The sequence below is a fragment of the Capra hircus genome, chromosome 14 (assembly GCF_001704415.2).
Source record: "Capra hircus breed San Clemente chromosome 14, ASM170441v1, whole genome shotgun sequence".
In the NCBI taxonomy this organism is placed as follows: Eukaryota; Metazoa; Chordata; class Mammalia; order Artiodactyla; family Bovidae; genus Capra; species Capra hircus.
The window spans coordinates 78,863,733-78,891,560 of record NC_030821.1 but is presented as its reverse complement, the minus strand read 5'-3'; the positions used below and the strand labels follow the sequence as shown (position 1 = coordinate 78,891,560).

General features: G+C 50.8%; 1 protein-coding gene and 1 pseudogene across 6 annotated transcripts in view; one reads left to right on the top strand and one right to left on the bottom strand.

Moving 5' to 3' along the window:
* Window positions 1–27,828, top strand: part of TRAPPC9 (trafficking protein particle complex 9) — a 391,636-nt gene that overhangs the window by 42,270 nt on the left and 321,538 nt on the right. For all 6 annotated transcript variants that reach the window (XM_018058608.1, XM_018058607.1, XM_018058610.1 and 3 more), the window contains 3 exons: window positions 3,129–3,254; window positions 9,466–9,682; window positions 13,986–14,129. In XM_018058608.1, the coding sequence (XP_017914097.1) occupies window positions 3,129–3,254; window positions 9,466–9,682; window positions 13,986–14,129 (487 nt within the window). The remainder of the gene's footprint in view (window positions 1–3,128; window positions 3,255–9,465; window positions 9,683–13,985; window positions 14,130–27,828) is intronic.
* LOC108637534 lies at window positions 16,939–17,362 on the bottom strand (annotated as a pseudogene).

The window sequence follows — 27,828 nt, the reverse complement described above, 5'->3', positions numbered from 1 at the left end:
GAAGCGGCAACCCACTCCAGTATTCTTGCCTGGAGAATCGCATGGACAGAGGAGCCTGACGGGTTACAGTCCATGGCGCTGAGAGTCGGACACGACTGAGGTGACTGAGCGCAGCACATATCCCTTTCGCGACCTTTATGCCTGTGAAATACACACGTGCATGTATGCATATATGAGAAATAAATGCCTACACCTATGCATAGTATATGTATGTATATATGTTTTATTTACAAAAATGAGAGCATCCTGTATAATTTTTTCTGCAGCTTGCTGCATGCACTCAGCCATGTGTCATGGATAGCCTCTGATTTCAGGTTTGCTTGACCCTTTCAAACAGAGGCTCCTTCCAGTACGTGGGTGTACTCATTGCTCCGTCAGTTCCTTTTGTGGGAGAAGGTCATGAATAAGACACCTGCAGCAGGGTCTAGTGCCTCCCCCTCAGAGTTCCCGGCTCACCCTGACTCACCCAGTTACCGTCTTGTGGATGGACACTTAGGTTTTCCCACTGTCTCACTCTTAGGAAAAATGCTTGACTGAACATTCTTAGTCTTGTCCAATAGATTCTTGTGTTCTTGTATGTTCTTGTGTTCCTTTAGTTAAGATTTCCGGAAGATTAGTCACTGGATATGACACTTACATATATCATTGGTTACTTTCAAGTTACTCTCCAAATTTGTTCTCCAACAGGGGATGAAAATATGGAGAATTACTCATTTAACCAATTTTCTATTACTGAGTATTATATACAGCCTAGACAGTACCCCAAACATAGGGAACTCCAAGGCAAACTGTAACAGTAAGGACTTTACAGCCAATAATGTCTTAGGTCTTGTTTACAAAGTGTCAGCAGATTGCCAGGAAAGCTCTGTAAGAGAGTATTCTAAGAAAATACCAAAGAGAAAACCCATCAGGAAAAGATTCACTATATTAAAAATGGTTTGACCACAACCTAAATGAAAAACCATGGAAACAAAATGCAAGCAACATCAAGAAAAAGATCTGCGATGTATGTCCACGACAGACACGAAGCTAACACCCGCAGTTTACAAAGAGCTATCACAGAGCAGTAAGAAGCGCTCCCTAATTTAAATGTGTGCCAAGGACAAGATGGCGATAGTCTGTGGGGCTGGGCCTTCTCTGATGCAGGGGGATTTCCACCTTGGTTTTGGAGTCAGGCAGACCTGAGTTCACATCCTGCCTTCACCAGTTGCTAGCTTTGTGACCTGAGGCAAGATACCGTACTTTTAGGGGGCCCTATTTCCTTTACCTGTAAATAAGCTTAGTATTTATTTTAGGGTTTTGTATTAGAAGTGAATGAGATAACTCCCTCCTGTATTTCTAAAAGTACTGATTGCATAGTTCTGTGCTTGATGTCAGTGCCTTGGTAGGTGGTTACTAGGGAATCAACAGTACAAAACAGGCATGGCCCCTCAGCAGAGAGCGTACGTCCCAGGACGATGCTTGTAAGCTCAGGTATGGAGCAGGCTTCTAGGAAGTGTCCTGTTCGTTATGATTGCAGTTTAAATCTCATTGTAATGTTTAAAATGTTGTTGCGCTCAGTCATGTCTGACTCTTTGCGACCCCGTGGACTGTAGCCCCCCAGGCTCCTCTGTCCGTGGAATTCTCCAGGCAAGAGTACTGGAGTGGGTTGCCATTTACTTCTCCAGGGGACCTTCCTGACTAAGGGATTGAACCTACATCTCTTGCGTCGCATGCGTTGGCAGGCAGATTCTTTAGCACTGTGCCTCCTGAGAAACCAGTGTTTAAAATATGTAACTATAATCAAAATATGTGAAAAAAAACCTGAGATGACCTTTTTCCCTTCAGTAGTTTTCTTAAGAGTTTTGTAGGAAAGGAAATAATTTTATTTCAATGGAAACAAGTCCCTGTTAGATTCTGTTGTGTTGTTAAATGGTATATAAAACTGATATAATTTTTACATCCATATTAATAGTTAGGTAAGCACAGTTCCTGCTTGTGCTGTCTTTGGTAAATTAAATGTAACTTATCACAAGTTCTGTGCATGTTATGTTTTAGAAACGAAGATGTAGTGGAGGCCTGCTCCTTCTGGCACAGTAATTTCTTTTTCGACCTTACAAATAATTTTAGTAAGGAACATGAGCAACTGTGTATTTCTGCTTCTTAATAATCCATAAGTGGGCAGACTGCATTTTTGTGAGCGGTTATACCAGGCAGGCCTTGGGGTCTCAGCCGACACTTGAGGGGGTGGCCAACTCTGTGGCACATTTGATGCCTTTCTGGGTGTGGACAGGAGTCTCCCGGCCTCGGGTTCTCTCCAGGCACCAGGATACATGGATTTATTCACCTCTGGAAGCCTCCTCCCCAGCTGCAAGAAGTCTTAAGAAAACTCAGTTGAAAACTGCTCCAGCTCAGGACCGTCAGGAAAGAGAGAAGAAGGGTGGAAGGACAGGGAGCTAGGAGGGTTCACGCTGGGGCCTCGGGAAAGAGGAGGGCGCGGGGGGGGGGCTGACCCCACACAGTGTTCCAGGGGCCGAGGGCAGCTCTCCTGGGCAGATGTCCCCTTAGGCAGAACCTGAAGAGCTGGAGGTGCGGTTGGAGGAGGACCATTGCTGAGCAGCAGCCGCAGTCCGTGGCGCCTTCTCTGTTCACGTGTCTTCACTTGTCCTTCCTCTCAAGACCTGAGAAACGGGAACAAGTAACTCAGGGAGAAACTAGACACGCGTCCAGCGCGCTGAGCGGACGGACACTGTGACACAAGGAGCTAGGACTTCTGCCACAGAGGACGTGAACTGACAGCTCCCACCTCAAAGCCGCAGGTGTGAGAGAGTCTAAGAGCACAGGAGCCAAGTGGAAACGAGCAGCGGAGTCTCCATGGATAGTGTGTTGAAATTCTGTAAAATAGCCAGCCACTGTTGGTTGTATTACTCGAAGGAATGCTGACATATGTATATGTGTGTTTATAGGCTCACTCAATCCCTCCAGCGTCTTTTGCCCCCAGGAGTTGGGATAGCCTTTCTCAAGCAGAAACTTGGCTGAGCTGTGCTGCAGGCCCTGGCTCTGGGGAGGTGCTGCCCAGTGTCACCGAGTCCCCGGGTGCAGCCTGCGCGACCCGACAGAAACCTCTCTCTTCTCTTTTGACCCTACAGTATAAGAACGCTGGGGTGATAGAGTTAGAAGCGTGTGTCAAGGCCGTCCGCGTCCTCGCCATTCAGAAGCGGAGCATGGAAGCGTCGGAATTTCTGCAGAATGCAGTTTACATTAACCTTCGGCAGGTGGGTGTGTGTCCGCCTCCGCGTGGAGGGCTTAGCGCAGTTCTCCCGGAGCTTTTTCGCCACAAGTCCGTCTGGCTTTGCTGTGCTAGGACTCAGGGTGGTCAAAAGCCCGGAGTCAGAACTTGAAATCCTGATTACGGGAGCTGTTTTACTTCTTTATATTATGGTCTTTTACTTTCAAACTTCAAAATTTTGTTCTTTCAAAACTTTTTTTTTGATTGGAGAGAGAACTTTGCTGTTAACAGCTTTGCGGCCTTGGCCAAGCTTTAATGCCTCCTTTGGTCACTTGACGTGATTGCAGTTGTGACCCTGTCTGGGTTGTTCATGTTATAAAATATGAAGCGTGTGAAAGGACTTCATATAGCTCGTTGTACACCGCAGGCATCCCACTCATATGACCTGGATCTGGATGTGTTTCTAATGAGATAGAATCACCAGAACGTTTAGTTGCAGATTGCTAATGCAAACCCCCCAAATCAATAATCCAGCTAAACATCTATGGCCTTTCTAGGCCACTTTGGATTTTTACGGCCAGGGCCACCAAGACGCAAAAGTTGAAGCAGTTTGCTTAGGGCCCGCGGCTAGGGTGAGAACACAGGCGACTGTCCTCGAGCAGATCTCGCTCAGCCCGGCATCGTGCTCCGAGCGGGCCTAGAGGTGGGGAAGGCAGAATCTGCTCTCACCGTGCCGACAGTTTCGTGGCAAAGGTGGATACTCACCAGGTAAAGAGCCTGGAGTTTATTCTAATAACAGTGAGTTTCAGCAGAAACGCCTTAAAAGCACAGGAATGATGGGCCACCCCCGCTTTGTCTGGAGCAGGGTGAGCATGGTGGGGGAGACCAGCCGGGAGCTCTTGAGGGGATGCAGGGGATGGAGGTGGCTTCACTGGAGTGGTGGTGGGGTGGTCAGGGGGAAGAAGTGAATAGATTGAAGACGTGTTTAGGTGAAAGGAAGGAGTTAGTGACCTATGTGAGGGCCAGACGGAGTCATGCCCAGGTTTCTGCTTGATTAGTCCGGTAAGGATGGCCATGCTGGGCTCAGAGAAGAGACTCTGCTGAGGGAGTTTGGGGGGCAAGCTGATGGAGTCAGGTGTGTCATGAAAAGGCCTAAATATGTGGGTCTGGGGGACTCAGGTGATAGAGAGGGGCGTCGGGAGGGGATGGAGAGAGACTGCAATGTCATTTTGCATTCTGAACATGTAAGAGAGAATGGCAGGCCTCTGTCACAGAGGCTTAGTGTGTTAACGCTTTGCCATAGTGACTGCAGAGCTTCTTAATTTTTAAAAAAGAAATAAAATAGAAACAAAGCCGTGGAGTTAACATCTTAAGAGTTGATATGTATTCTGCTCATACGTATTTTGATACCTCACGTATTTATAACCACAGTCTATAAAACGTTGAACATTTTAGTGTAAGAGTTAAGCACAGGGACCGGGAATACACACGGCTGGGACTTGAGTCTGGCTTTCGTCCCCCTGAGTGAATTACTCAGCCTCTCTGTGCCTTCTCAGAAGAGGTCGAGGTTTCTGGTAAAGACAGGCAGGAAAAGCGAAAACCCACCGCTTGACAGGGAAGGGTGGAAGCCAGCGGTCGGCAGCACCGGCAGATGAACGGACGTCTGGGTTGGGTGACCACTCACCGCGGCTTCTGGGTGAGCCCTGGGCCGGGCAGTGCGTTTGTAGGGATGAGCAGGCATGATTCCTGGCTCTGAGGCTGCCATCCAGGGAGCAGCCCTGGGCACACGCAGCCCCAGTGGGACAGCTCAGGGTGCAGCCCTGGGACCTGTGCTGAGGGCAAGATGAGGGCTCCCCCGGGGGGTCTCCCTGTGAAGAGAGGAAATGACCCATCCACAGCGGCCGAGGCCCCCGAGCAGGGCACCAGGTACACAGCCTTGCCCAGGCTCAAGCTTGGAGCTCGGGGACCAGAAGTCACTCTGTGGCCTGAGCGGCCTTCTTTCTCAAGGACGGTGGGTGGAAAAGATGCTTAAAAGGCAGACTGATTGTTAGGTCATGAGCGAAAGTAAAGACGTGTGGGTTCGTCAGGCAGGCATGAGGGAACCCTGAGGGTGTGTGGACCCAGCTGGGGCATTGCGCTGGAGGACGGGGTCGCGGGCTTGTGCACGGACCCTGCTTTGCTCTTACAGGAGAACCCTCCATATCTCTGTATTTTCACCTGTGAAATGACGGGATGGCAAACTCGCGGTGACCGGAAGGAGCAGTTCAGCTCAGACACTCTGTGTCCAGCCCTGTCCAGCGTCATCGTGCAGAGCTGCTCTGCAGCCGCCCTTACACACTGCGGCCGGAGACAGTGGAGGGACGTCTGCCGTGCCCGGTGGACGAGGGGGTGGGTGGTTTTGAATGGACACTGAGAGCAGGCTGCAGAACCGCAGGCAGGCTGACGGAGGGTCGGCTGTGGGGAGCACTTGGCAGACTTTGTATCTTAAGACTCGCTTGCCCTTACGGACGAGAGTTGCCTTTGCAAATTCATGTTGAACATTTGGGCTTTTGGCGAGGTTCTTCCCACAGGTGGGTATAACACAGAGTGTTTTATAAGGTAACGTGCTTTTGTTTAGCGTGTAGAAATTTGCACCTGCTGGGAACAGCCCTCCTCTACTGGCCTGGTCTTTGTAGAACACTAGGGGTCAGCAGAGCCGTGCGGAGGGCCAGCGGCCGGCCTCGCCGCGGCGGGCGTGGACCCGTGGAGCTCTCCCTGGCGCGTTGCTTTGCTGAAGTTAGCTCATCTTTGTGTGTGGTTGCCTGATGAGCAGATAGCAAAGTGGTGAGTTCTGGTGAGACTTTACAATGACAGAGACAAAGAGGAGCGGCCTGGGGTTTCTGCACCAGGGTGAGCTTTTGGTTCTCGATCAGGGGTCTCCTCCTGGTGGGCCAGTCCTGCGACTCCTGTTGCCTGATGTGGACAGGCTGAAAAGAACCGAGAGGGCATTATTGCAGGTGCCTTCTGCCTGAAGAAGCCCCATGCAGATGCGAAAACTGAAAATCCGTTTGGGTCTGCTGGTGTTGGGAAGGGTTTCTGCATGTTCCAGGAGGGTTCTAGGCAGGATTCCTCTTCTTTGTGAGCAGGAATGTGGATCCACCTGTCTTGTCTTCAGTTGTTTACGGGAGTGGTTCATGGGCATTAGCATTGACGAAGAGCTGCGAGCTTGGAGTCTGAGAGCTGGCTAGATTTGTGTAGTGGCCCTGTAGGTCTCAGCTGCAGGTGTTCGGGGCGAAGGGAGAGAGGAGTGTGAACCTTGCAGCCAGAGCCAGGTTCCAATTGCGGTTTCCTCTCCGTGTGACCCTGGACTGGGAGGCAGCCTCCTTTAGCCTGTTTGTGAATCTGTAAAATGGGCATGACAATATTCACTTCTTCCTGGATATGCTGTGAATTGTCAGTGGGATGATAACACATGCAGAGCGCTTCCCATGCCGCTTGGCACTTGGGAAGCGTTCACTGTCACCCCACCAGTGATGTGTCAAAGCAGGAAGGGCAGCTCCTGCTTGTGGAGGACCCATTAGCAGACTCTTGACTAGGCTGTGAATTTGGTTACTTCCTTCAGTCCTTGTAGCCGCTTGTGCTAAGTGTGTTTATTCTCATTGACGGAAGAGGAGCCTCAGAGTAAAGAAGACTCGGTCATTTGTCCCAAGTCAGACCATAATTTGGGGTTCAGGGGTGTCGGTAAAGTGTGCTCCTTTGCTTTTCCCTTCCCCCATTCTGTACCGGCGGCCAGGCACCAGGCTTGCAGCCTAAGAATCTCCCATAGGGTTGTTTGCATTCCATAGGGTTCCTGTGCTGCTCGAGCACAGTGTCCGGAGGGGGACATAGGTGCTAATAGATAGGCGTGGGAGCAGATGAGCACAAACTGTCGTCATTCTGCAGGGAAAGAGCATGCCTTGCCCTGCAGGGCTGGGGAACTTTCTAGTTGGGGCTGCTCTGGTGTTAATCTTAGTAAAACAAGTTCTGTTACCAGACAAAGACAGAAGGACAAAGCCTCCGTTGCCAGAGCAGGCTTTGGTAGCTGTGGCTCTGGCCTCTGGAGCCGAGGCTCAATAGTTGTGGCTCACAGGCTCAGTTGCTCCGTGGCCTGTGGGATCTTCCTGGACCAGAGATGGAACTCGTGTCTCCTGCATTGGCAGGTGGATTCTTTACCACTGAGTTACCAGGGAGGCCCTGGACCCCGTTTTAGAGAGGAGGAAATAAAGGCCGGGTGTTGGCAAGCAGACCTTGTCAGCGCCACCACTGGGCTTCTTCAAACCTGGTTTGCTGTGGCTGCAAAGTCCAGGCTCTGTGAACTGCATTCTGTAGCTTCTTCCAAACGACCCAGATGACTGAAGTGAATTTTCTTCATTAGTAGGAAACCTGGGTGACCACAAGAGAAAGAGGTGGTAAGGAATTGTTTGGAAAACTAGCGAAAAGCCCCATACCTTCCAGCTGTGGGACCTTGCTCCCAGACCGGTGACACTCGTCCCGGCACCTCCTGCAGGTCTGATGTTCAGGAACGACAGCCGTTTGAGAACATTTCAGCTCGTGACACTGTTGATTAGAACCTGCGGCCTCTTGGTCCCTGGTTAATTTTCTCTTCAAAGCCATTTGCATTTTCTGCAGGCTACTCCACTCAGATGTAAGAATAGCCTCTTTAAAGTTCTTGATGCAGTTTCTTAATGAGGCTGTTGCTAAGGAAACCTAGCAAAAACCCAGTAGATGTGCACATAATAATGGTAACCTCGGAACTTTGTCTGTTTAAGCGCGGGATCAGAGGGGTGGGGGTCTGAGGAAAGGCTTTCTGAGACAGAAGGGGGCCAGTGTAAGGGTGCATCTCAGGTTAGACGGAACAGCTCCATCCCAGCCAGCGGGGTGCCTTGGCCTCAGGATGGTGTGTGGTGTGTGGTGTGTGCGGTCCTCACTCCTCACGGAGAAAGGAGGGCTTGGGTAGGGAGGGAGGAAAGTCAGGGTCTTTGTTGGAGAAGGCGAAAGAGAGGGAACCAGAATTTCTGGTTGAACAGGAGTCAGGAATATGGCTTGAGGTCCTTGTATTTGGGGGGAAGGAGTTTTGTGGGGACCTGAGGAGGAGGGAGTGTGTCTTGGAGGGAAGTCCACGCAGTGGAGAAATGGGCAGGACCTGGGGCCCTGCCGAGTGAGCTGCCTGCAGGCTGGGGCGCGGGCCGCCTCCATCCTTACACTGGAACCCCAGGCCTTGGTTTGCAGGCCAGAGCAGGAAAGCAGAGAACAATGCCCCGGGGCAGTGCTTGCTGCGTTCAGCACCACCAGGCCTGAGCCGAGTGGGTTCTGGGGAGGGTGCTCGACCGGAGAAGGATGGTTTGGACTTTCCCACGCAGGACGCACAGCAGCTGTGTACCCCACAGGCCCTCTGGCTCCTGCAGCTCACTATCTTTTTCTTGCTTCAGCTGCCGGGGTCCTTTGAGCTGCGTCTGCCGTCGCCTCTGTTAATGGTCCCTGCTTCACCTGGCCCTTGTTTCATCTAAATATTAAGTCCCCATTTCTCCTCACCCTCATTTTTGTCTTTTTGTCATTGTTGCTAAATTGTGTTAGAAAATTTTTTTTTGATTTATATCCTTTTTAAGAATGAGGCCCCAAGTAAATAAATGTGTACACAGACTATCACAGACACTTACTGCTTTGAAAAATGCTGAGCTGTTTACCTAGTAGTTACACTGCTGGCTTGTAGTCATGCTTAAGAAACAGAAGCTGTCTTTACTCCATCATAGGGTGGTTGGGTTAGGTGGTGGTTAGGTTACGTTGTGTATGAAAGAAAACTTGTAAGCCATGCAGGCCAAGGTCGGTGTGGTTATTATTGACATTTCATTTTCTTTTTCACTGGTTCTATATATTTGTGTTTTGAGAAGTCATGTGTTTTAAAATTCCTGCCCAAATTCCAGTGTCTTTCCCTTTCTTTTTCTCTTTCCCTTTGCTGCGTCTTAATGTTCTAAGTAGCAGATGCCTTTGTCCCAGAGAATACGGGTCTTCTTAGCAAGAGGACAGGGTGAGCATGGAGACGTGGGGTGCAGAGAAGGCCTTGGCGCTTCCACGTGGAGCCGCGTCCGTGCCTCTCTGCTTCCTACTGTGTCAGCACACTGATGCGGCTTCCCCTTGCCTTCATGTTTCATTGGGTCCCTGTTTTACGGTAAAGCTGTCTGTTTCCCTTTTTCACTTGGAAGGTTCTCTCACGTGCTTTTTCCTTCCCTCCGGTGCCTCAGCTCTCTGAGGAGGAGAAGATCCAGCGCTACAGCATCCTCTCCGAGCTCTACGAGTTGATCGGCTTCCACCGCAAGTCCGCCTTCTTCAAGCGCGTGGCCGCCATGCAGTGCGTGGCCCCGAGCATCTCGGAGCCTGGCTGGAGGGCCTGCTACAAGCTGCTCCTGGAGACGCTTCCTGGCTACAGCCTGTCGCTGGATCCACAGGACTTCAACAAAGGTACTGGAGCCGAGAGTTACTTCACCCCAATTAATGCGGAATGAAAAATTAAACAGGAGACCTGCTGTTTGTCTGTGTTGGATGGTGTTGGTGGTCAGGCTCATACTGTTGGTCGGGTAATTTTGAACCTGAACTCGGCCCCTGGCTTTGCTCCTGGCCATTGGTGGCGTGTTAAGTGCAAGGGGTTGGGTGGAACTGGAGGTCAGTTGCCAGCAGGCGTTTCTTGGTTCTTGCTTTGTGCTGGACACCGTGCCACGTGTTGAGGACACTCAGCCGTGTCTGACTTCATCCAGTGGCACTTTCTTCCAGATCTTTCACCATCTCACCCAAACAGAAATCACAACAGGTTTTCTTCACCTGCCCTGTCACCTGCCCTTCCTCTGACTACTTTTCCCTCTGGGTTCCCCCAAGAGATAAGGTGGAATCTAAGGTTTGTGAGCACGTGTTTCATGGTTGGCACTTTTGAATGGACCCTGAGTTGAGCCTGTGGTTTCAGCCCAGCATGTCTCTTTGGCAGTGGAAACCTCAGGGCGGCGGCAGTCGCCCCTCCACTGTGGGCCCCTGGCTGGCCTCCTGGAGCTGCTTCGACTCCCTCCACGGTGGTCACAGACTGTCCTTGGCCTCCCGGAGCCCCGAGGCTGTGTGGTGTTGAACCGAATGTCATCTTGGGAGCCCGAGGCCTGAAGGGACCCTCAGCCAGAAGCCAGAACCTCCCTGTGGGGCCTGTCCCTGCTGATGGCCGCCTTGGCTGGCCCTCTGCGTGACCCCGCTGCTCTGAGCCTGTTGCCTCCTGGGCTGGGGCCGGGCATGGGTGTATGCTGAGGCGGGGCCTGTGTGATGGAGGAGCCTCAAGTGATTCCGAGAAGGCTGATCTGGCTCCTCCCCTCTCCTTACAGATGGGGGACCAGGGTGGGCCCTGCTTGGTGGTCTTTGTGCTTGGGGCTCTCCTCACCCGTGGAGTCAGGAAGGGGATGCTGTGAGGGGGCTGTGGGTCCAGGTGGCCCGGGAACCCCTTTTGTGTGCTTTTGGGAGACTTCAGTACAGAGCGCGGGGGCTTTCCAGCGACTCCTGCTGTGATCCCTGGACATCCCTGCAGGCTGGCCGTGGAGTGAGCGCGCCCTGGGCTTCGTGCGGCGACTGCTGTGGACTCGGTCCAAGGGCTGCTGCTGGCTCCCTCCGCCCTCCGCTCCTCTGGACGCCCCTCTCTGCCCTGATCTGCTGCGCCAGGCACCCTGCAGGTCTCCACTGCGTCGTCCCACACCTACGCACAGTCCCTCTATTCTCCTCGCCACTGACTCCTGCCCCTCTTTTGTAGCGTTTCCCGAATTGTAATTACATGAACACACTGGGCAATGGTTTAGCCCCCACCTCCCTCCCTAGGGTGTGTGCCTGAGGACGGAGACCCTGCCCCTCCCAGCGTCCCCTTGCAGGTGTCTCTGCAAACACATGCACCGAGGGCCCAAAACTGGTGAGCAGCTTCGATGACATGTGCTTGTTGCCATCTATTAAGCAGAGTTTGTTTCTTGATCTTAATTTTTAAATCACTGGAACAAAACATGTTTCTTTTGAAAAATGAAGCAAACAAGCACACCTCCCTGTATTTGGTGCTTTTTACCCAGCCTTCTATTAATATTTTGGGAGGGGACATTCACCATCGTTTTGTGAAAGAGGTTGGGGAGGTGAGGTAAGAGATTGAATAAAGTAAAAATGATAAAAGTCAGCTGGCTGTATTTTTATTTTAATAAGAAATGTTACCTTAAACCCTGTTTTCACTACTGCTCTAGACCACTTTAAACATTTCTCAGAGAATTAAGTGGAAATCTACTAACACCCTATACCTGTGATAAAAGGGAGATTGTCTTTATTCTCAGCACCTGAACTGTTTTTCTGTTTCTTGAAATGAAGATTTCCCTTGGCTGGTTATGGAAAGTTGAGATAGGAACGCAGAAGGGCACTGTGTGTACTTGTCAGCTTAACAGCCTGCTTATTATCACTTTAATCTTATTTGTCTTCTATAGACGAAGATTTTTTTGATCATACCCTCTGCTTATCCTTTTCCTGAGCGAGGGATTAAATTTTCCCCAGAAACTCTTAGGAAAGAAAGTGGCATACGAGTTTGCCTTAAAAGGCTGCAGTTGACGTAATAAACTCTCACATTGGTGAAATTTTTGAATACAGGAATGTTGAAAATTTTATCGCTGGCTCATATGCTGCAAGTCTGACTTAAGGATAAAAAGATTCAGATTTTCATATGAGCAATTTGAATTGCATAGAAATTATGACTTGTATGCTATTTGGTGTTAAGAAAGTTTATGCTCTTCTCATAACTGCCCGTGGTGGGAACTGGATCCTTATCTATTAAAAGAAAATCTACAAAGTGATATGTGCCCCATTATTGACATGATGTGCTAGAGGCAAGTTAAGTTGGGTCATTTATAAATCCGGGCTGGGTTAGTCGTGACGTGGATTTCAGCTTCTTCATCCTTTCCAGAATCTCTTTTGCGTCAGCCTGTGGTCTTCCGGTAATGTGGAAACACTGAGGGGGCTTGTTCTTCTTTCCTTCCCTCTTGTGGTTTGGAAGGGTTTCTGTAAGATGGAGTGGTAGGATATCAAGGTTTTTGTGTGTGGGCAGGTCGGGTCTGCTCTAAGAATCTCAATAATTATGGTTATTCAGCAACTTAAAAATTATTATGAAATAATTAAAATATATACAAATTAGAATAGTACAATGAGCCCATCACTCATATTTTAAAATAATTAGATTTGGCCATATCTGCTTTATTCATACCTTTCTTTTTCTCTTAAGAATTTGTTCTTAAATATTTCTTTGTTGAAATATTTTTACAGCAAATCCTAGAAATCATGTCCTTTTAGCCTATATGCTTAAGTAGGCATGTATGAAAAACAGGCTTTCATCAGGCTTTCAACTTGACCCACTAGCCTGTTCAGTGCCAGCTGTGTGTCAGGCCTCTTACTGGGGTACCTGGGTGAATACGACACCATCCTGGCTCCCGAGGAAGTTACGGACCGATGAAAGAAACCAAGACACGAGCTTCCAGGCACTCAGTGTACCTGCTGGAGAATGCCAGTGAAATAAGATAGTGCAGGAATTGGTGGAAATCCACAGAAGGGGCCGGTCAGCCCTGCAGGGAGGGTGGTGGGAGAGATGGTCAGTGGGGCTAGGAGAGGGGGTATCCTTTGCTTAGAGTCTTGAATCTCACCTCTAGCCTTTCTGCCAGCCCCCCAGGCTCCCTGGACACACAACGCTGGGTGGTAACTGATTGTGATTCCTGTCCCTACCTCTTCTTCATGAAGCAGTTTAAGGCGGAAAATATTTAAAAGCACTAGCTGTTGCCAAAAGGGACACAAATAAATATCTCTGAACTCTTGTGATTTTTTTCTTTTTAAAACTTCTTGTTTTACACTGAAACAATGTAAAGCATTAACAGATTAAGGGGCTCCCCAGGTGGCTCACTGGTGAAGGGTCTGCCTGCCAGTGCAGGGGCCGTGAGTTTGATCCCAGGGTCAGGGAGACCCCCTGGAGGAGGGGATGGCCACCCACTCCAGTCTTCTTGCCAGGAGAACCCTATGGACAGAGGAGCCTGGCGGCTACAGTCCACAGGGTCAGACAGGACTGAGTGAGTGAGCACGCATGCGCGCGTAGTCAGCTGACATTGTCTAGATAGTTTCGGGTGAACAGCATAGGGACTCAGCTGTGCATTAAATCCTGGGAACCTAGAGAGGTGCTTTTTGATGGCTGTGCAGCCGATTTCTTCCACCTCTAATTTCGGACACACTAAGTCATTTTGGAGGGAGCAGCCACAGTTTCTTGGTAACCGTTCTTTTCTTATTTAGCGTTCCACTTTTCTGTTTTTACACTTTAGAGAAATGTGCTTTTTAAATTTTACGTGTTTGGTTGTTGTTAATGAAGGCTCGTCAAATGCTAGTATTTTCTTGGGGGAAAAAGTATACTATAACTCAAATACATACTACTGAAAATATGATCTTTTGTCCTAACCTTATTATAAGTATTTCAGAATGGGTTGTTTTAGAGATTGTGTGTCTTTGCAGAAGAGAGAAAATAAAACTTTTTTTTTTTAATGTGTGAGCAAATGTATCATGTGAGCATTCTTCTCCAGGATAAATCGGGGAAGTGCTTCTCTGCCCTCCGAGCTTGGCGGTTGAGACAGTGTCTGGGAATCGCTGTCTCACACAGTAGCTGTGGCTCCCGAGGGGCCCTGGCGCTGCCCTGTGGCCCATGTGCCCCAAGGCCCGCTCTGACGTCCCGTGGCTTCCCTCGCAGGCACGCACCGAGGCTGGGCTGCCGTCCAGATGCGTCTGCTGCACGAGCTGGTGTACGCATCCCGGAGAATGGGGAACCCCGCCCTCTCTGTCAGGCACCTGTCCTTCCTGCTGCAGACCATGCTGGACTTCTTGTCAGACCAAGGTGAGTGGGCTCAGACTCCGGTTGTTTCCCAGGAGAGGGGAACAGTGCCGTCTTGGTGCCGGCCCTGTTGGCACCAGTTCAGCGTGGGGTGGGCGGTGTCCCCAGCTCTCCCCGTCCTCCAGGCCCGCTCCTCCCTGAGCGCCTCTCACTGCCCCATGCTGCTGCCCTTTTCGCTGTGCTTGGCCTCTGGCATGGCCTCTCCTTGCCTTTGCCGAAGCCTTATAAAACGTAAACATCAGAGTGTAACATTTACATGGAGAAGCGCATGACTCACAAGAACTCTGCTCGGTGAGTTTTCAGAGTGACCACGTGGTACCCGGCTCCCAGATGGGACACGAGCTCGGAGCCCCATGCCCCTCTGTGCCCCTCTGGTCGCTTCTCCCCTCGCGGGCAGCATCTTTCTGGGCTCCTGGGGGATTGTGGTGTCTTTGCCCGCAGGTCAGGGCAGCTTTCCTCTTGGTCCTTTCCTCCAGCACCTTCTCGTCTCATGTACTTCCTGGAGCCCCGTGCCCCTCTGTGCCCTCTGGTCGCTTCTCCCCTCGGGGGCAGCCTCTTTCTAGGCTCCTGGGGGATTGTGGTGTCTTTGCCCGCAGGTCAGGGCAGCTTCCTCCAGCACCTTCTCGTCTCGCGCACTTCCTGGGTGCCCACGTGTGTTTTGGGTTTCACATGCAGTCATCTGTCTCCAGCCCGGGTCCCACCCTGTCGCCGTCCCCAGGGAGTCGGTCCTGCCTGGAGTCAGTCCCCAGGGAGTCATCATTGTCTGCGACTGCACCGCCCTCTGTCCCAGGGGCCCCAGCGAGGCCTCAGGCGGCTCTCTCACTGCTCGTCTCCACCAGCATCCCGGCGTCCTCGCCTCCTTACAGAGAGTGGGGATGCTCCGTGGCCACGTGGGGTGTGGGTGTCCTTCCCTCGGCTGCTGGAGCTGTGTCTTCTAGGTCCTGAGAACCCTCAGCACGCTCGGTGCTGTTTGTATGCGTCTCCGTGTGGGTAGCTATCGTTTTTCATTTAGGACTTCTGGTGGCCCGAGGGGTTCCTGTGGGCAGCTGCCCCTCGGGGCATCTGTGGTCTCTGCTGGTTGAGCGTTGCCTGTGGGTGGCGTGTGTCTCTGTGCTGCGGTGGGCTCGGCGGTATGGAGCGCCTGCACGTGGCCTCTCTGAAGTGGGAGGAGGGGGAGAGGCCGAGGCAGGGCCCTGGGGTCCTGGAGGCTGACCCAGGCTGGGTGGGCCTCTTCGTTGCTCAAGGGGGTGGGTTTTTGCTTGCTAAGGGTGCCACTCCCCTGCCACTGGGCCCCTGCGGCTTCTGGAGCCTCCCAGGCCGGCAGCTCTGAAGACGCATTGCCCGGCGCAGCCTGCAGGCTAAGCGGCCCCTGCTCTCGGCCTCAGGTTCTGACCGGCCCCTCTTCCGCTCGTCCCGGTTCGCTCGGTACACCACCCCCACAGCACCCTCGGGGTTGACAGTCTCCCACGCCAGTGGACCGTGAGCCGCGCGATGTGGCCCCCACGCCTTCTCTGAGCTGCTCCCCACCCCCCACACCGTGTTGTCCACCTGGACGTTTCCCCGCAGGTACACTGGATGCACGTCTTCGCCCGGGCGGGCCTCTGTTCTTGCCTCCTCGTCCCCCACATCCCACGCTCCACCCCCCCTCCCCCCGCCCCGCTCCTGTCAGGAAACTCCCCTGCGTCTGCGCTTCCCCTGGGCCACCTTCTCACGTTCTGACCTGTCCTGGGGGGACCGTCCTTCTGCAGTCGGTCTCCCCTTGTGCGCGGCCTTTGTCGCAGATCCCCAGGAGAGGAGGAGGTTGCTGACCATTTGAGGTCATGTTAATCAGTGATCTGAAGCTGCTGGTCCAGGGGAGAGAAGCTCAGGACATTTGACCCCGGTGAACAGACTGCCACCTCCTGAGGCCCGTGGGTAGTGCTGTTAGATGAGGCCTGAAGTCAGAGCGCCGCGGGTTCTTCCCACTCACCTGAACTCTAATTACCATGACCTCAGATCAGCAATTAAACTCTTTCTGAACCTTCATTTTCTCATTTGTACAACTCAGATGTTAGAAACTGTGGGGTAGTTTGTTACTGTTTTAATGGTAGATATTTTAATTGCTTGGGTGACCTTCTAGAGCGCACATGGCACCATCCACTGAGTTGATAATTAGCATTTCTAAAGATCACGGTGTTGAAATGGAATACGGGTCAGAGGACTGGCCTCCTCCTTGCGTGTGGACCTGTCTGGGTGTTTACAATCTGGGGCTCTCCCCCCGCCCCGCCCCTCACGGGTCCCCCTCCAGTCTGTGCTAGTGCTCCTGGACTCATAGAAGGGGTTCTGGGGTCAATGGTTCTTCTTTTTTTATGACAAATTTTATTACAAAGTGTCCCTAATAGTACCAGAGACATTGATGTAGAGTTTGAATATTGTTTCAGGTAAAGTGAGGGTGGATACAAGCAGTATTTCTAATTAATATATTTTCAGATAATGTGATTTTAAATGTCTACGTTAAAGATGTAATGAATATTAATGAACTTGTTTATAAAACAGACTCACAGACACAGAAAACAGCCTGTGGTCACTGAAAGGGAAAGGAGACAGGGATATAGCCTTGAGCTAGATAAACAACTAGGTCCTACCATATAAATAGCACAGGGCACTATATTCAGTATCTTAGAATAAACTACAGTGAAAAAGAAAAGAATGTAATAAATGTTCAAAAACAAATGTCTTACTGTCTTATCTGTTTTGAAAGGTTTGTATGTTCCGATTTACAGGGTTTTTTATTTTTTCCTTAAGGAGAACCACTTTGAGTACTAAACAGAACTCCATTTATAACATAATAAACCTTCTATGAATCTCTTCATAGTCCAAAGGACAAAACCTCTGACTTTGTGAGAATTTACATTTAACCTTAAATATGCTAAAATCCATCCATGTCAGCTTTGAAATTTTAATCTTACCTGATACTATGAAATAGGGCAGTGCTCAGTGGGTGGTCAGATCCCTAATTCTTGCTGTTCAGCCAGTTTTCTCGATCTTGCTCTCTGATTCTGTACGTTAACGTGTTCAGTGCATTTGTAAGAATCTTTTAAGATGAAGGGGAATTTCTTGCTCATTGCTTGTCTGAAATCCTGGCTTGTGTTCCTCTTTTTAAACAAAAAACACACTCCAAAAATCCACCCAAGTTCAGCTAGTAAAACTCCTCCTTTAAGGATCGTCTTTCCCTGTGGATCCACAGTACGGGTCATCCAGAGGCGCTCACTCTGGGCGGGGCTGGGACCAGGTTGACATGAGGAGCGTGGGACGTGGGAGGATGCTGTGGTTGCGGCCCAGAGGAGTCGCTGTAAGTGAGGATGTAGGAGCATCTCAGAGGACTGGCAGTTCTTTTCAGAGGTGGAAGGGTGGTTTGGGTAGTGGTCCCTGAAAAAGATGACCTTGACCTTGAGGAGCAAATTGGTGTTTTCCCAGACCTGACTGAGCAGAAGGAGTAGCTTCAGTAGGAGGACTTTCTCCAGTTCTGGTGGAATTAGGAGGTTGGGCTTTTTTGGGGAATGTAGGACACAGTGGTTTGGGTGATTCTGTTGCCTGGGATTCTGGGGAGGAAAGTGGGTGATGAGCAGTTGTGCCTCATGCCCCTGCAGTTCTGCTCTTAGTGACACGCTCCCGAGGTTTGGAAACACATGTCTACACAAAGACGCGTGGACAGTGGCATCATCCCTTGGAGCCAAAGAGTGGGAACCGTCCGTTGATGCCCGTTGACTAGCGGAGGAAGGAAGCGTGGTGTGTCCACCTGGGCTTCTTGTCCTCCTGTCCCTGTGCCTCCCTGCTTCCTGCTTTCCTTCTTCCCTTTGGCTGACACGTGCTAATCCTCCACAGCTCGGTGTGGACACCACTTCTTGATCCCGTAAGACTAGCTTGCATTCCTTCAGAGTGTCCCCACTGGAGTGGTGTGTGCTTAGCCATCGAGCACTTGCGCACACTGTATTTCAGTCACTTACTGACTTGGCAAGCTCCCCACCCAGGCTGTGCAATTTACAGATGGCTCAGACAGTAAAGAATCTCCTGGTAATGCGGGAGACCTGGGCTCGATCCCTGGGCGGGGAAGATCCCCTGGAGAAGGACACGGCAACCCATTCCAGTGTTCTTGCCTGGTGCATTCCATGGACAGAGGAGCCTGGTGGGCTACAGTCCTTGGGGTCGCAAAGAGTAGGACACGACTGAGCAACCAACACACAACACGCAGGCTGCAAGCTCTCTGAAGGCCGGTGTATGTCTGACTTGCTGTTTGTCTTGTCTCTGGTGGCTTGCACTGACATCCCTATATGGCTGAATGCATTAATGATGCACTCTTTTAAATGCGTAGTTTTTTAAAAGGGAAAAGCGATACTAAATGCTTTTCCCTTTTAAAAAAATAAGTGTATTGAGACTTGATTTGAAGACCGCACAGCTCATCGATTTAAAACGTGCGCTTCAGCTTTTCTGTGTGTTCACAGATGTGCACCATCATCATGGTCAATTTTAAAGCGTCTCATCACCTCAAAAAGAAGCCCTGTCAGTGGGTAGTTTTAGCCCCTGTGGCTAGTGAGTGATGTACTTCAGTACTCATATCCTGTTGAATGTGTTAAAAGTGAATACTTTCATTTGCATTCTTTCTTTTTGGGGTTGGTTTTTGCTGTCATAGGGAACGCTCTGGTGAGCCTCTTCAGCTCTTTGAGCAGGAGAGAGATTTTGTCAGGAGAGGGATTATTGGGTCTGCTGTTCTGAGCTTTTGCATTGCTGTTGAGACATGTCAGAGTTGCCTTCTGAGAGGTCTGCTCTCATTATACCGCCCGTGGCACTGTTGCTAATTGAATATGTAGACAGTGTTGCCTTACCGCTTTAATTTCTATTTTCTGGGCAACTTGCGAGGTTGGATGTTCGTTCTGTGTGCCCATTTACTAATTGTCTCTCTTTTATGCGAGGCTCTTTTACAGTCTGCTGGTTTCTTCCCTGTTGCTTGCCTCATTTGATTCTCATTTCTTGGGAGGCAGGTGGTGTCCAGGCCACTGTGCGGAGGTCTGTAATGCTTTGAGATGCTAATTAAGCCCTTTGCCTACGGTCTCCCAGGTACTCAGGGCAAAGCCACACCTGGAAGCCAGCTCTTGGCCGCAGTCCAGAGGATGCCACCTGTGGCACATTGTCCCGTGCTGTAGCACACCAGGGTGGTGGGCAGCAGGTTTGAAAGACGTAAGACACCTCCCGAAAGTGCTTCACCTGTTTCTGAGCTAAAGCTGAAAGCAGTAGGACTGTCTGTTGTGAGCGCTTTATGATGAATCTCCACAGCATAATATGAAGTTTGAAACTGTTGCTGGAACTTTGAGAGCATCTGACATTACAGAGGATCAGCTCAGCCCAATGTGTGTGAGTTTAACAGTGAGCGTAAAGCTCACAGCATGTGACCCTCATTGGCCGTCCTTTCGTTTCTTGAACATGTCAGGGTTTTCGTTTTCGGTTTCCTCCCTTGTCTCAGGACATCGCTCTCTTACCTGTCTTTTACATGGCCGGCCTTCCTGCCTTGGGTTCCAGGTGGGTCTGTGCTGGGACCTCCCCATCCCCACCATCTGTCCCTTCCTGGTCATGTCCTGACTTTTCCTCAAGGTGGGCAGTTTCTATGGCTGACCCTCCAGTTCCCTTTCTGATAAATCCTCTCCGGGAGAGTCGGGTCCCTCAGGGCAGCAAGGCTGAGTTATGGGCGAGGGGCTGAGCTGCCTGGGAAGAGGGAAAGTGAAAGTGAAGTTGCTCAGTCATGTCTGACTCTTTGGGACCTCATGGACTATAGCTTACCAGGTTCCACTGTCCATGGGATTTTCCAGGCAAGAATACTGGAGTGAGTTGCCATTTCCTTCTCCAGGAGATCTTCCCAACCCAGGGATTGAACCTGGGTCTCCCGCATTGTAGGCAGACACTTTACCGTCTGAGCCACCAGGGAAGTCCCTGGGAAGAGGGGGGTTTCCTCTTTTGCACTGGGAGGTGTCATTTGTGTTTTGTAGGAAGGAACAAGATGGCTAAATGCAGCTGTTGTTCAGTTGCTCCATCATGTCTGACTCTTTGTGATCCAGGGGACTGTAGCATGCCCGGCTTCCCTGTCCTTCACCATCTCCCAGAGCTTGCTCAAACTCAGGTCTGTTGGGTCGGCAATGCCATCCAACCATCTCACCCTCTGTCGCCCCCTCTTGCCCTGCATCTTTCCCAGCCTCAGGGCCTTTTCCAGTGAGTCCGCTCTTTGCGTCAGTTGGGTCAATATAGCGCAGTTCAGCACCATGCTGCTCAGAATACCAGGGGTGCCCCCACAGAGGCGCACTGTGGGGTTGGGGGGTTACCAGCTCTTTCGCATCTTTCCCAGCCTCAGGGCCTTTTCCAGTGAGTCCGCTCTTTGCGTCAGTTGGGTCAATATAGCGCAGTTCAGCACCATGCTGCTCAGAATACCAGGGGTGCCCCCACAGAGGCACACTGTGGGGTTGGGGGGGTTACCAGCTCTTTCCTGCAGGCCCTGCTTCCTCTGCGCCCCCCACGAGGCTGCCATGTTTTTCTCCTGAGCTCCAAATACCTGGGGGCCTAGAGATGGGGGAGAAGTCCTTCCCAGGCGCTGCTCCAGGCAGCCCTCCTTCAAGCCCCAGCTCCGCACCCAGGGCGCGCCCCCCTGGTTCTGGTCAGTGACGCCCTGGGGTCACTTCCCCCGCTCTGGGCTTGCCCTGTCCTGCGGCTGTCCTCTGCCACTGTCTGCGTCCTGGTGGCTTTGTCCTTCCCACGGAGGCCAGTCAGCACCGACCTTCTCTTTTCTGTCCGTGTCTCCTGCTGGGGAGCTCTCAGGCCCCGGGCTCCAGGAGCTGTCTGCAGATGAGCACCGACCTCGGAGCAGGAAGGAGGGAGGCTGCATCTCAGACAGAGACACAGGTGGGAAATGGCCTCAGTGAGACGCTCCCACGAACAGCGTCTACTTGTCAAAGCCCGTTTCTCAGCCCGCAGAGCACACCAGCCTCTGTGTAAAAGGCAGGCTTCTGGGCCCACAGCGGGGCCCTGGAATCGGCCCTGTAAATTCTGCGTTAACTGTTGGCTGAGCGTCATCTTTTGAGACGCATCTCCCACAAGTTGTTTTAGCCGCTCAGTCATGTCCGACTCTTCGCGACCCTGTGGACAGTGTAGCTCGCTTGCCACGGCTGTCTGTCCGTGGGATTTCCCAAGCAAGAATACTGGAGTGGACTGCCATTTCCTTCTCCAAGCGTTATTTTCTTTCAAAATATATTTCCCACAAGGGCTAAGCCTTATTTGAACCAAATAGCCAAATCCACACCCAAAGACAAAGGCCGTAATTTTTGTATTGTTCCGGTGACAGGTATTCCTCAGCTTCCTGCTTTCCATTCCTGACATGTTCATTCTCTTGCATTTTCCCCCAGATGGTATATATGGTTTTTTCGGGGGTTTTGGGTTAATATGCTCCATCTTTCACCTGGGTGGAGGAGACGGGAGGCTGAGCGCATGAATTGTTATGTCACCGAGGCCTGGTGGGAGCTCGTCAATAAAGGGCTGTAATGTGTTTCCATTGCAGTTTATACAGTCTCTTTTGTTTGTTCAGAAATAGGCTGAAGGAGTTGAACAAAAACCCAGAAGAAATGAAGAGAAGCTTCTGACTTCGTTTTAGTTGTGTGTTGAAGAGATAAATGCCGTGGAGGGCAGCATAATAAGTGCCTGCTAATAAAACGCATTCTCAGTAGGGAAAATCACACGTGTAAAATAATGAGGTGAAGAAAAACTATCAGTATGTCAAAAGCCCAAATATATTAGTGCATTTTTACTAGTTATGGGAAAAACACTGATTTGCCAAGTTTTTGGCGAACCAAAATAGAACGTCCTGGGGTCGCGTTGAGAGGGGCCTTCCGTACCTTCTCGAAGCATTGTAGTCCCGTGGGGTGTGGTGGTCTGGACAGTGTGTGCTCTCCAGCAGTGGAGTGCAGGCCTACTTCCCCACCTGCTGCATGAAGCGCCAGCGTGCACTCTCTGGGGCAGGCTGCCGTCCTGGTCTGGGATGTGGCGACACCTTCTGCGGCATCTCTTTGCCTCCCAAGTCGCTCTCTCTCTTCTGTCTTCCACGTGGATCATAAAGTGATCCTCCCAAAGCTGATGTTTGTCCATAGCGATCCACACCTAAAGGCGGGACAGCTGGAATGGAGACTTTTTACCCCGCCAGGCCCCAGCCTAGCGCAGAATCTGGCTCACAGGGGCTCAGTACCTGCTGGGTAAAGGGAATTGCTTGTTTTCTCTGCATTGTGTCCTCATTGGGAAAGTGAGGATCCCGTCTGCCTTGCTCTGCTGGTTTAGGCGGTGGAGACATGTTTATAAAAGCCTGAAACGTAATATATGCTCAGTACGTCGTAATTGTTATCACTTGTGTTGATTTGTTTCTGACTTCTGAAGTGTTCTAACATATGCAGGTCTTAAACTGGGGAAACGTCCAGTTTTCTGTCTCGAAGATTGTATGTGTCGTCCATGGGGTAGTTGAGCGGCCTTGGACGAGATGCTGGTGTCCCTGACCTGGACTGCTCTGTGTGTAGAATGGGGATAGTACAGCCTTGTGTCCGCAAGGGGCGCAGTGCAGAGAGACGTCTGGGTCAGGGTCCTTGGGTTGAGGCAGACCTGGGTTTGCCTCCTGTGTCTTCTACTGATTGAATGTAACCTTTGACAATTTACTTACATTACTGAGTAATGTAAGTAATTACATTACATTACTTTCAATTATAAGATTAAGAAGATAATGTCTGATTAGCTGGAGGATTATCAGAAATAATGTGTAGCAGCCACTTGGCATCCTGCCTGCAGTAGCAGAAGCTCGATAAACATTAGCCTTGTCCCTTACTTCACCTACTTGAGAAGTCGATGTTTCTCCCCATAAGGCTGTACCGTTCTTTGCAGCTTAAAGAGCTTTGGGTGGATCTTATCAGGAGTTTTAGCAGCAGAGTAACCTGTTAAAGGTATAAAGAGAGAATTTCTCTGCAGGATTTTCATAGTTAGATGGAGACGGATGGGGGAACCTTTATCTTTGGCCGTGTTACATAGGGGGTTTGATGCTGTGCCGAGACTGGGGTGTTGGATGGTGCCCACGTGTGCTCCTAGCTGATGACCGAGCCTGGCCGGCTGTGGCCTCTGCACACCGGCGAGCCTGTGTTCCTCTCTAGTGTCCTGGTGTCCACCGCTCTCTTACGTGTCAGTCATGCTTCATGCATGTAGGGGGATACCATTAGTGGCACTCGGGAAGGTACAGAGGTCAAGGGGCCTATTGCTCCTGAATCTCAAGGCTCTGCTGTCAGTCTGAATAACCCCTCTCCCGAGGGGGAGAAAGGACAGACCTGTGGGTGAGGGGAGGAGGATGGTCTTTGTCGTGCTGTAGATGGATTCAGAGGAAGTAAGACGACTGCCGAGAGGGAATTCCCTGGCGATCCAGTGGGTAGGACTCGATGTTTTCACTGCCATGGTCCAGGTTCGATCCTTGGCTGGGGAACTAAGATCCCGCAAACCATACCGGGGAGGGATGCTCGGCCCTGGCTAGGCTTTCTCGCTCGTCGAGAGGAGCCTGGGTGGGTGGGCGTGGCAGCAGAGGGAGCGGCAGGAGCAGAAGCAGCTCTGCACCTGCTCTCAGGCTGACTTCATTCGTCTCTAAGGCGGGAACAGTTCAGGGGTGGATTGAGACCCTCCATACCCAGCAGAGTGTCTGCGCTACTGGAAGGCAGTCGTATCAACGCCTTCCTTTTTAGCTCAGTCTCCCTTTCTTCAAATATTGTGGATTTTGGCCACCTGATGCAAAAAGCTGACTGATTGGAAAAGACCCTGATGCTGGGAAAGATTGAGGGTGGGAGGACAGGGGATGACAGAGGATGAGATGATTGGATGGCATCACCGACTCGATGGACATGAGTCTGAGCAAACTCCAGGAGATGGTGAAGGACAGGGAAGCCTGGCGTGCTGCAGTCCATGGGGTCGCGACGAGTTGGGCACGACTTAGTGACTCAGCAACTAGTGAGACGGGTTACAGTGTCAGCAGCAGCGGCCTGCGTTTCGCAGCTGACCGCGTGTCTGGTGCTCACTGCTCCTCCTGGGACCACTGAGGAAATGGGCGCACTCCTGGCCAGCAGGAGGCGGGGCAGAGGAGGTCCCGAGGTGGGTGTGTGAGGCTCTGACCCACACTCCCTCTCCGATTGCTCCCGCATCTCCGGTGGCCTAGTCCTCAGTCTGAGCTCTCAGTCCTTCTTTCCAGGCGGAGGCCTCCTCACCTTCTTGTGATCCTGTGCTCATATGTTGCAATCCCGCACTCCCAAAGCTCAATTGATTCATTTTCTCACTCTCTCAGCCAGTGTTTGTTTGTTTTTTTTAGAGTGTCTGCCTCTTCTATTTTTGCTCAATTTCAGCACCTTCTGGGTGCAGATGCGATGACCAGGAGTTACCCTAACACAGATTTCTTGGTCCTGAGAGTGCGGCAGCCGTGTGCGCCTTCTGTGTTCTGTGCCCTTAGGGGTAGGAGTTGCCCTAATCCTCACAGTTTCCCCACAGGGGTAGCTGCTGGGCTTGGGCTTATTTTACAGTGAGGAAATGGACACACAGGAGGTGAGCTCATCCACGGCCATGCCTCCGTGAAGGCGTCCCATCTGCCCTGATCTTGGAAGCTCACAGGGTTGGGCCTGGTTCGTACCTGGATGGGAGGAAGTGGGCTAATATGCCTGAGGGCTGCTTGCTGTGTGGTATTTGGAGAAACTGGGGTTTGGACCCTGGCTATGGGCTCTGAAGTCCATGCTCTTGTTTCGCTGGCCTCAGCTGTCACCTGTTGCCTGAGTGCGCCGGGTGACTGATGACCTTGTTGAAGGTGACCCACCAGAGCCTGCATGGGGGAGTGTCAGAGACCACAGTTCTGGTTTGTCTCTGCACCGTCTCCGAGCTCAGAAGCGGTTGTCATTTGCTTGAAAGACAAGGATGGGATGAGACAGGAAATGTCAGACTCAACTTACTCAGTTTCTCCTTCATTTTATCGCCAGCTCATCGCTCTGCTGCTCAGCCCTAAGAAAATGCATGAGAAGATTCCCATTGCCAGTGCCAGTGTGGGTTGGGCCTTGGCCTGGGAAAGGCCTCTCCCTGGGGCTTCATCCTGACTGGATGGACCCTCAGACCCACTGCCCTGTGTTCTGGGGCTGAGGGAGGGCAAGAAAGCAGAGGAGTTAGGCGTTTTGCAGACACTCCTGGTGGAGTGTTCCCATTCCCGCGTTTCCCTCGTTTTCCCCTTCCCGTCTCTGCCATCAGCTCCGCGTCAGCTCTCTGCTGCAGAGCGGACCGTGGGGTGGCCCGCAGCACCCGGGACTGGGTGGATCGTGCACTGTGGTGGATCGGACACATTAGGAGTGTCTGCAGAACGAAGTCTTTCATTATGTTGTACCTGTGATCGTATGTCATAAAATCCAAAAGGTTTTTTCTTGTTTCAGTTTCACTGCTGGGATGCGGAAGTGCAATTGTTTCACACACTTCCTTGGGGAAGAAACTGCAGCAGCTGGAAAAGAAACTTTCGGCTTAAAAACACTGTGAAGTTAACGTTCCCCCAAAAGTGATTATTTGAGTTACGAAAAACAAGGCTTTTAAAAACTAGAAATGACAAAGTGGATCAATGAATGCATCCATTTGAAAAGTTCTGTGAAGATTTGTGGTGAGGCTCTGAAAGTTAAGCTCTCGGCGTTCTTGTTTTCAGACTGACGTTTTGCTCCGGGTTTCACAAGTTGCACACCCGCTGCTGACCTCTGAGCTTCAGTTTCCAGGTGAAGCTGGTGTGTCCTCCATTGCATCGGTCCTCTGCCTTGAGGGCGTTGCCGTTTTCTTACTCTCGGAGGCTTGAAGCGTGGTGGAGCCTCCTCATGTTGTTCCATCTCTCCTCCGTCCTGTGCGTTGCCTGGATGCGTTCCTTAGCTGTTCTGAATGCTTGCCGTTTTCTCCCACGGGATTCCTCTTCCCCCTTCCACCATCATTTCCCTTGTTCAGACTTTTATTTTTTAAAAATTTCTAATGTTTATTTGTTTATTTCTTTTATACCTCTTATTGTTTGGCCTGTACTTTAAGTCAGTTTTTTTAAAAATTGAAATATCATTGATTTACAATGTTCTGCTAATTTCTGCTGTGTAGCAAAGTGGCTCAGTTGTACCTAGACATACATTTAAAAAAATATTCTTTTCCATCATGATTTATCATAGGGTATTGATTATAGTTTTTGCTTTGTAGTAGGACCTTATTGTTTCTCCAATCTCTATATAAAAGCTAGACTCTCAACTCCTGTTTCTTGGATTGGCTCCTAACATCGTGTCCTGTTCTTACTCTGCTCTTGATCTGCTCTTCGCACTGAAGCCAGAATTATCTCCTTGAAATGCAAACTAAATCACGTCCTTCTCTTCCTTAAGAACCTGCAGTGACTGCCCGTCCTCTGCCTAGTAAAGGCCAGCTCCATCTCAAGGATGCTCAGGGTTTGACTCAAGCCATCTTTTCAGCCTAATTTCATACTTTCTCTATCTATGTTATCTGTATTTCATATATTTTGGACCTTTAAAATCATTTTTTTCCATGTTCTTTTATGGTAGCTTGCGCGGTCCTTGTACTTTTCCTGTTTCCAATGTTACTAAGACAGTAATAATTCCTTCCTCCTCACCTCTTTATTACTTTACCTGATTCTCAATTAAGCACTGTTTCATTATGTCCTGAGATTAATTTCATCACTTGGTTCCCTCACTAGATTACTGGCTCCTTGGGGATCAGACCAGGTCTTGCTTACTCACCTTTCATCATTTTGGACAATGGTTTTTTTACCAGGAAGATAGTCGATAAACGCGGAACTGAATTAATTTAATGTTCGGTTCAGTTCAGTCGCTCAGTCGTGTCCGACTCTTTGCGACCCCATGAATCGCAGCACGCCAGGCCTCCCTGTCCATCACCAACTCCCAGAGTTCATTCAGATTCACGTCCATCGAGTCAGTGATGCCATCCAGCCATCTCATCCCCGGTTGTCCCCTTCTCCTCCTGCCCCCAATCCCTCCCAGCATCAGAGTCTTTTCCAATGACTCCTTTCCCAACTTATTTCTTTGTATGTATTCACTGAGACCTCACCAGGCATTGGGGGAGGCTGAGGATTTAGGAGATCTCATGGTCCTTGAAGGTGAGGGGATCCAGCCAAGCACTTTAAGGGAGGGCTTTTCCATTCATAGGGCAGAGAGTTGGTCTTTGTTAAAGGAACGTTGAGTGAAATATGAAGTAGTTTTAGAAGAAAGGGAGATGGCTGAGCATCTGATGGCAGCTGATGACCAGTGAGAGCCTGCTGGGGAAGTAGAGGCACTCTGACCCAGCTTAAGACCTTTCTGAGCTTCAGTTTGCTCATCTGTGAAGCCGGGAGAACAGTGGCGTCTCTTCCGTGAGGTGCTGGGATGATTTAGTGAGGTAACACGTGTGGGCTGCTGGCACAGTGCCTGGTGGACGGGGAGACCTCGTTCAGTGTTGCTGGCTGTGCTGCTGTAGTTTCCAAGCATTTCTGAGGGCGGCAGTGGCGCTGGGAAGGGCTGTCGACGTCCTTATAGAAACCGCCTCTGTCGGGGCGGGGACCCTCAGCATGCCTTCCTCCATTGACGTTTTAGGGCGCTGTGTTCTTCACTGCTAGGGAATGTCGATG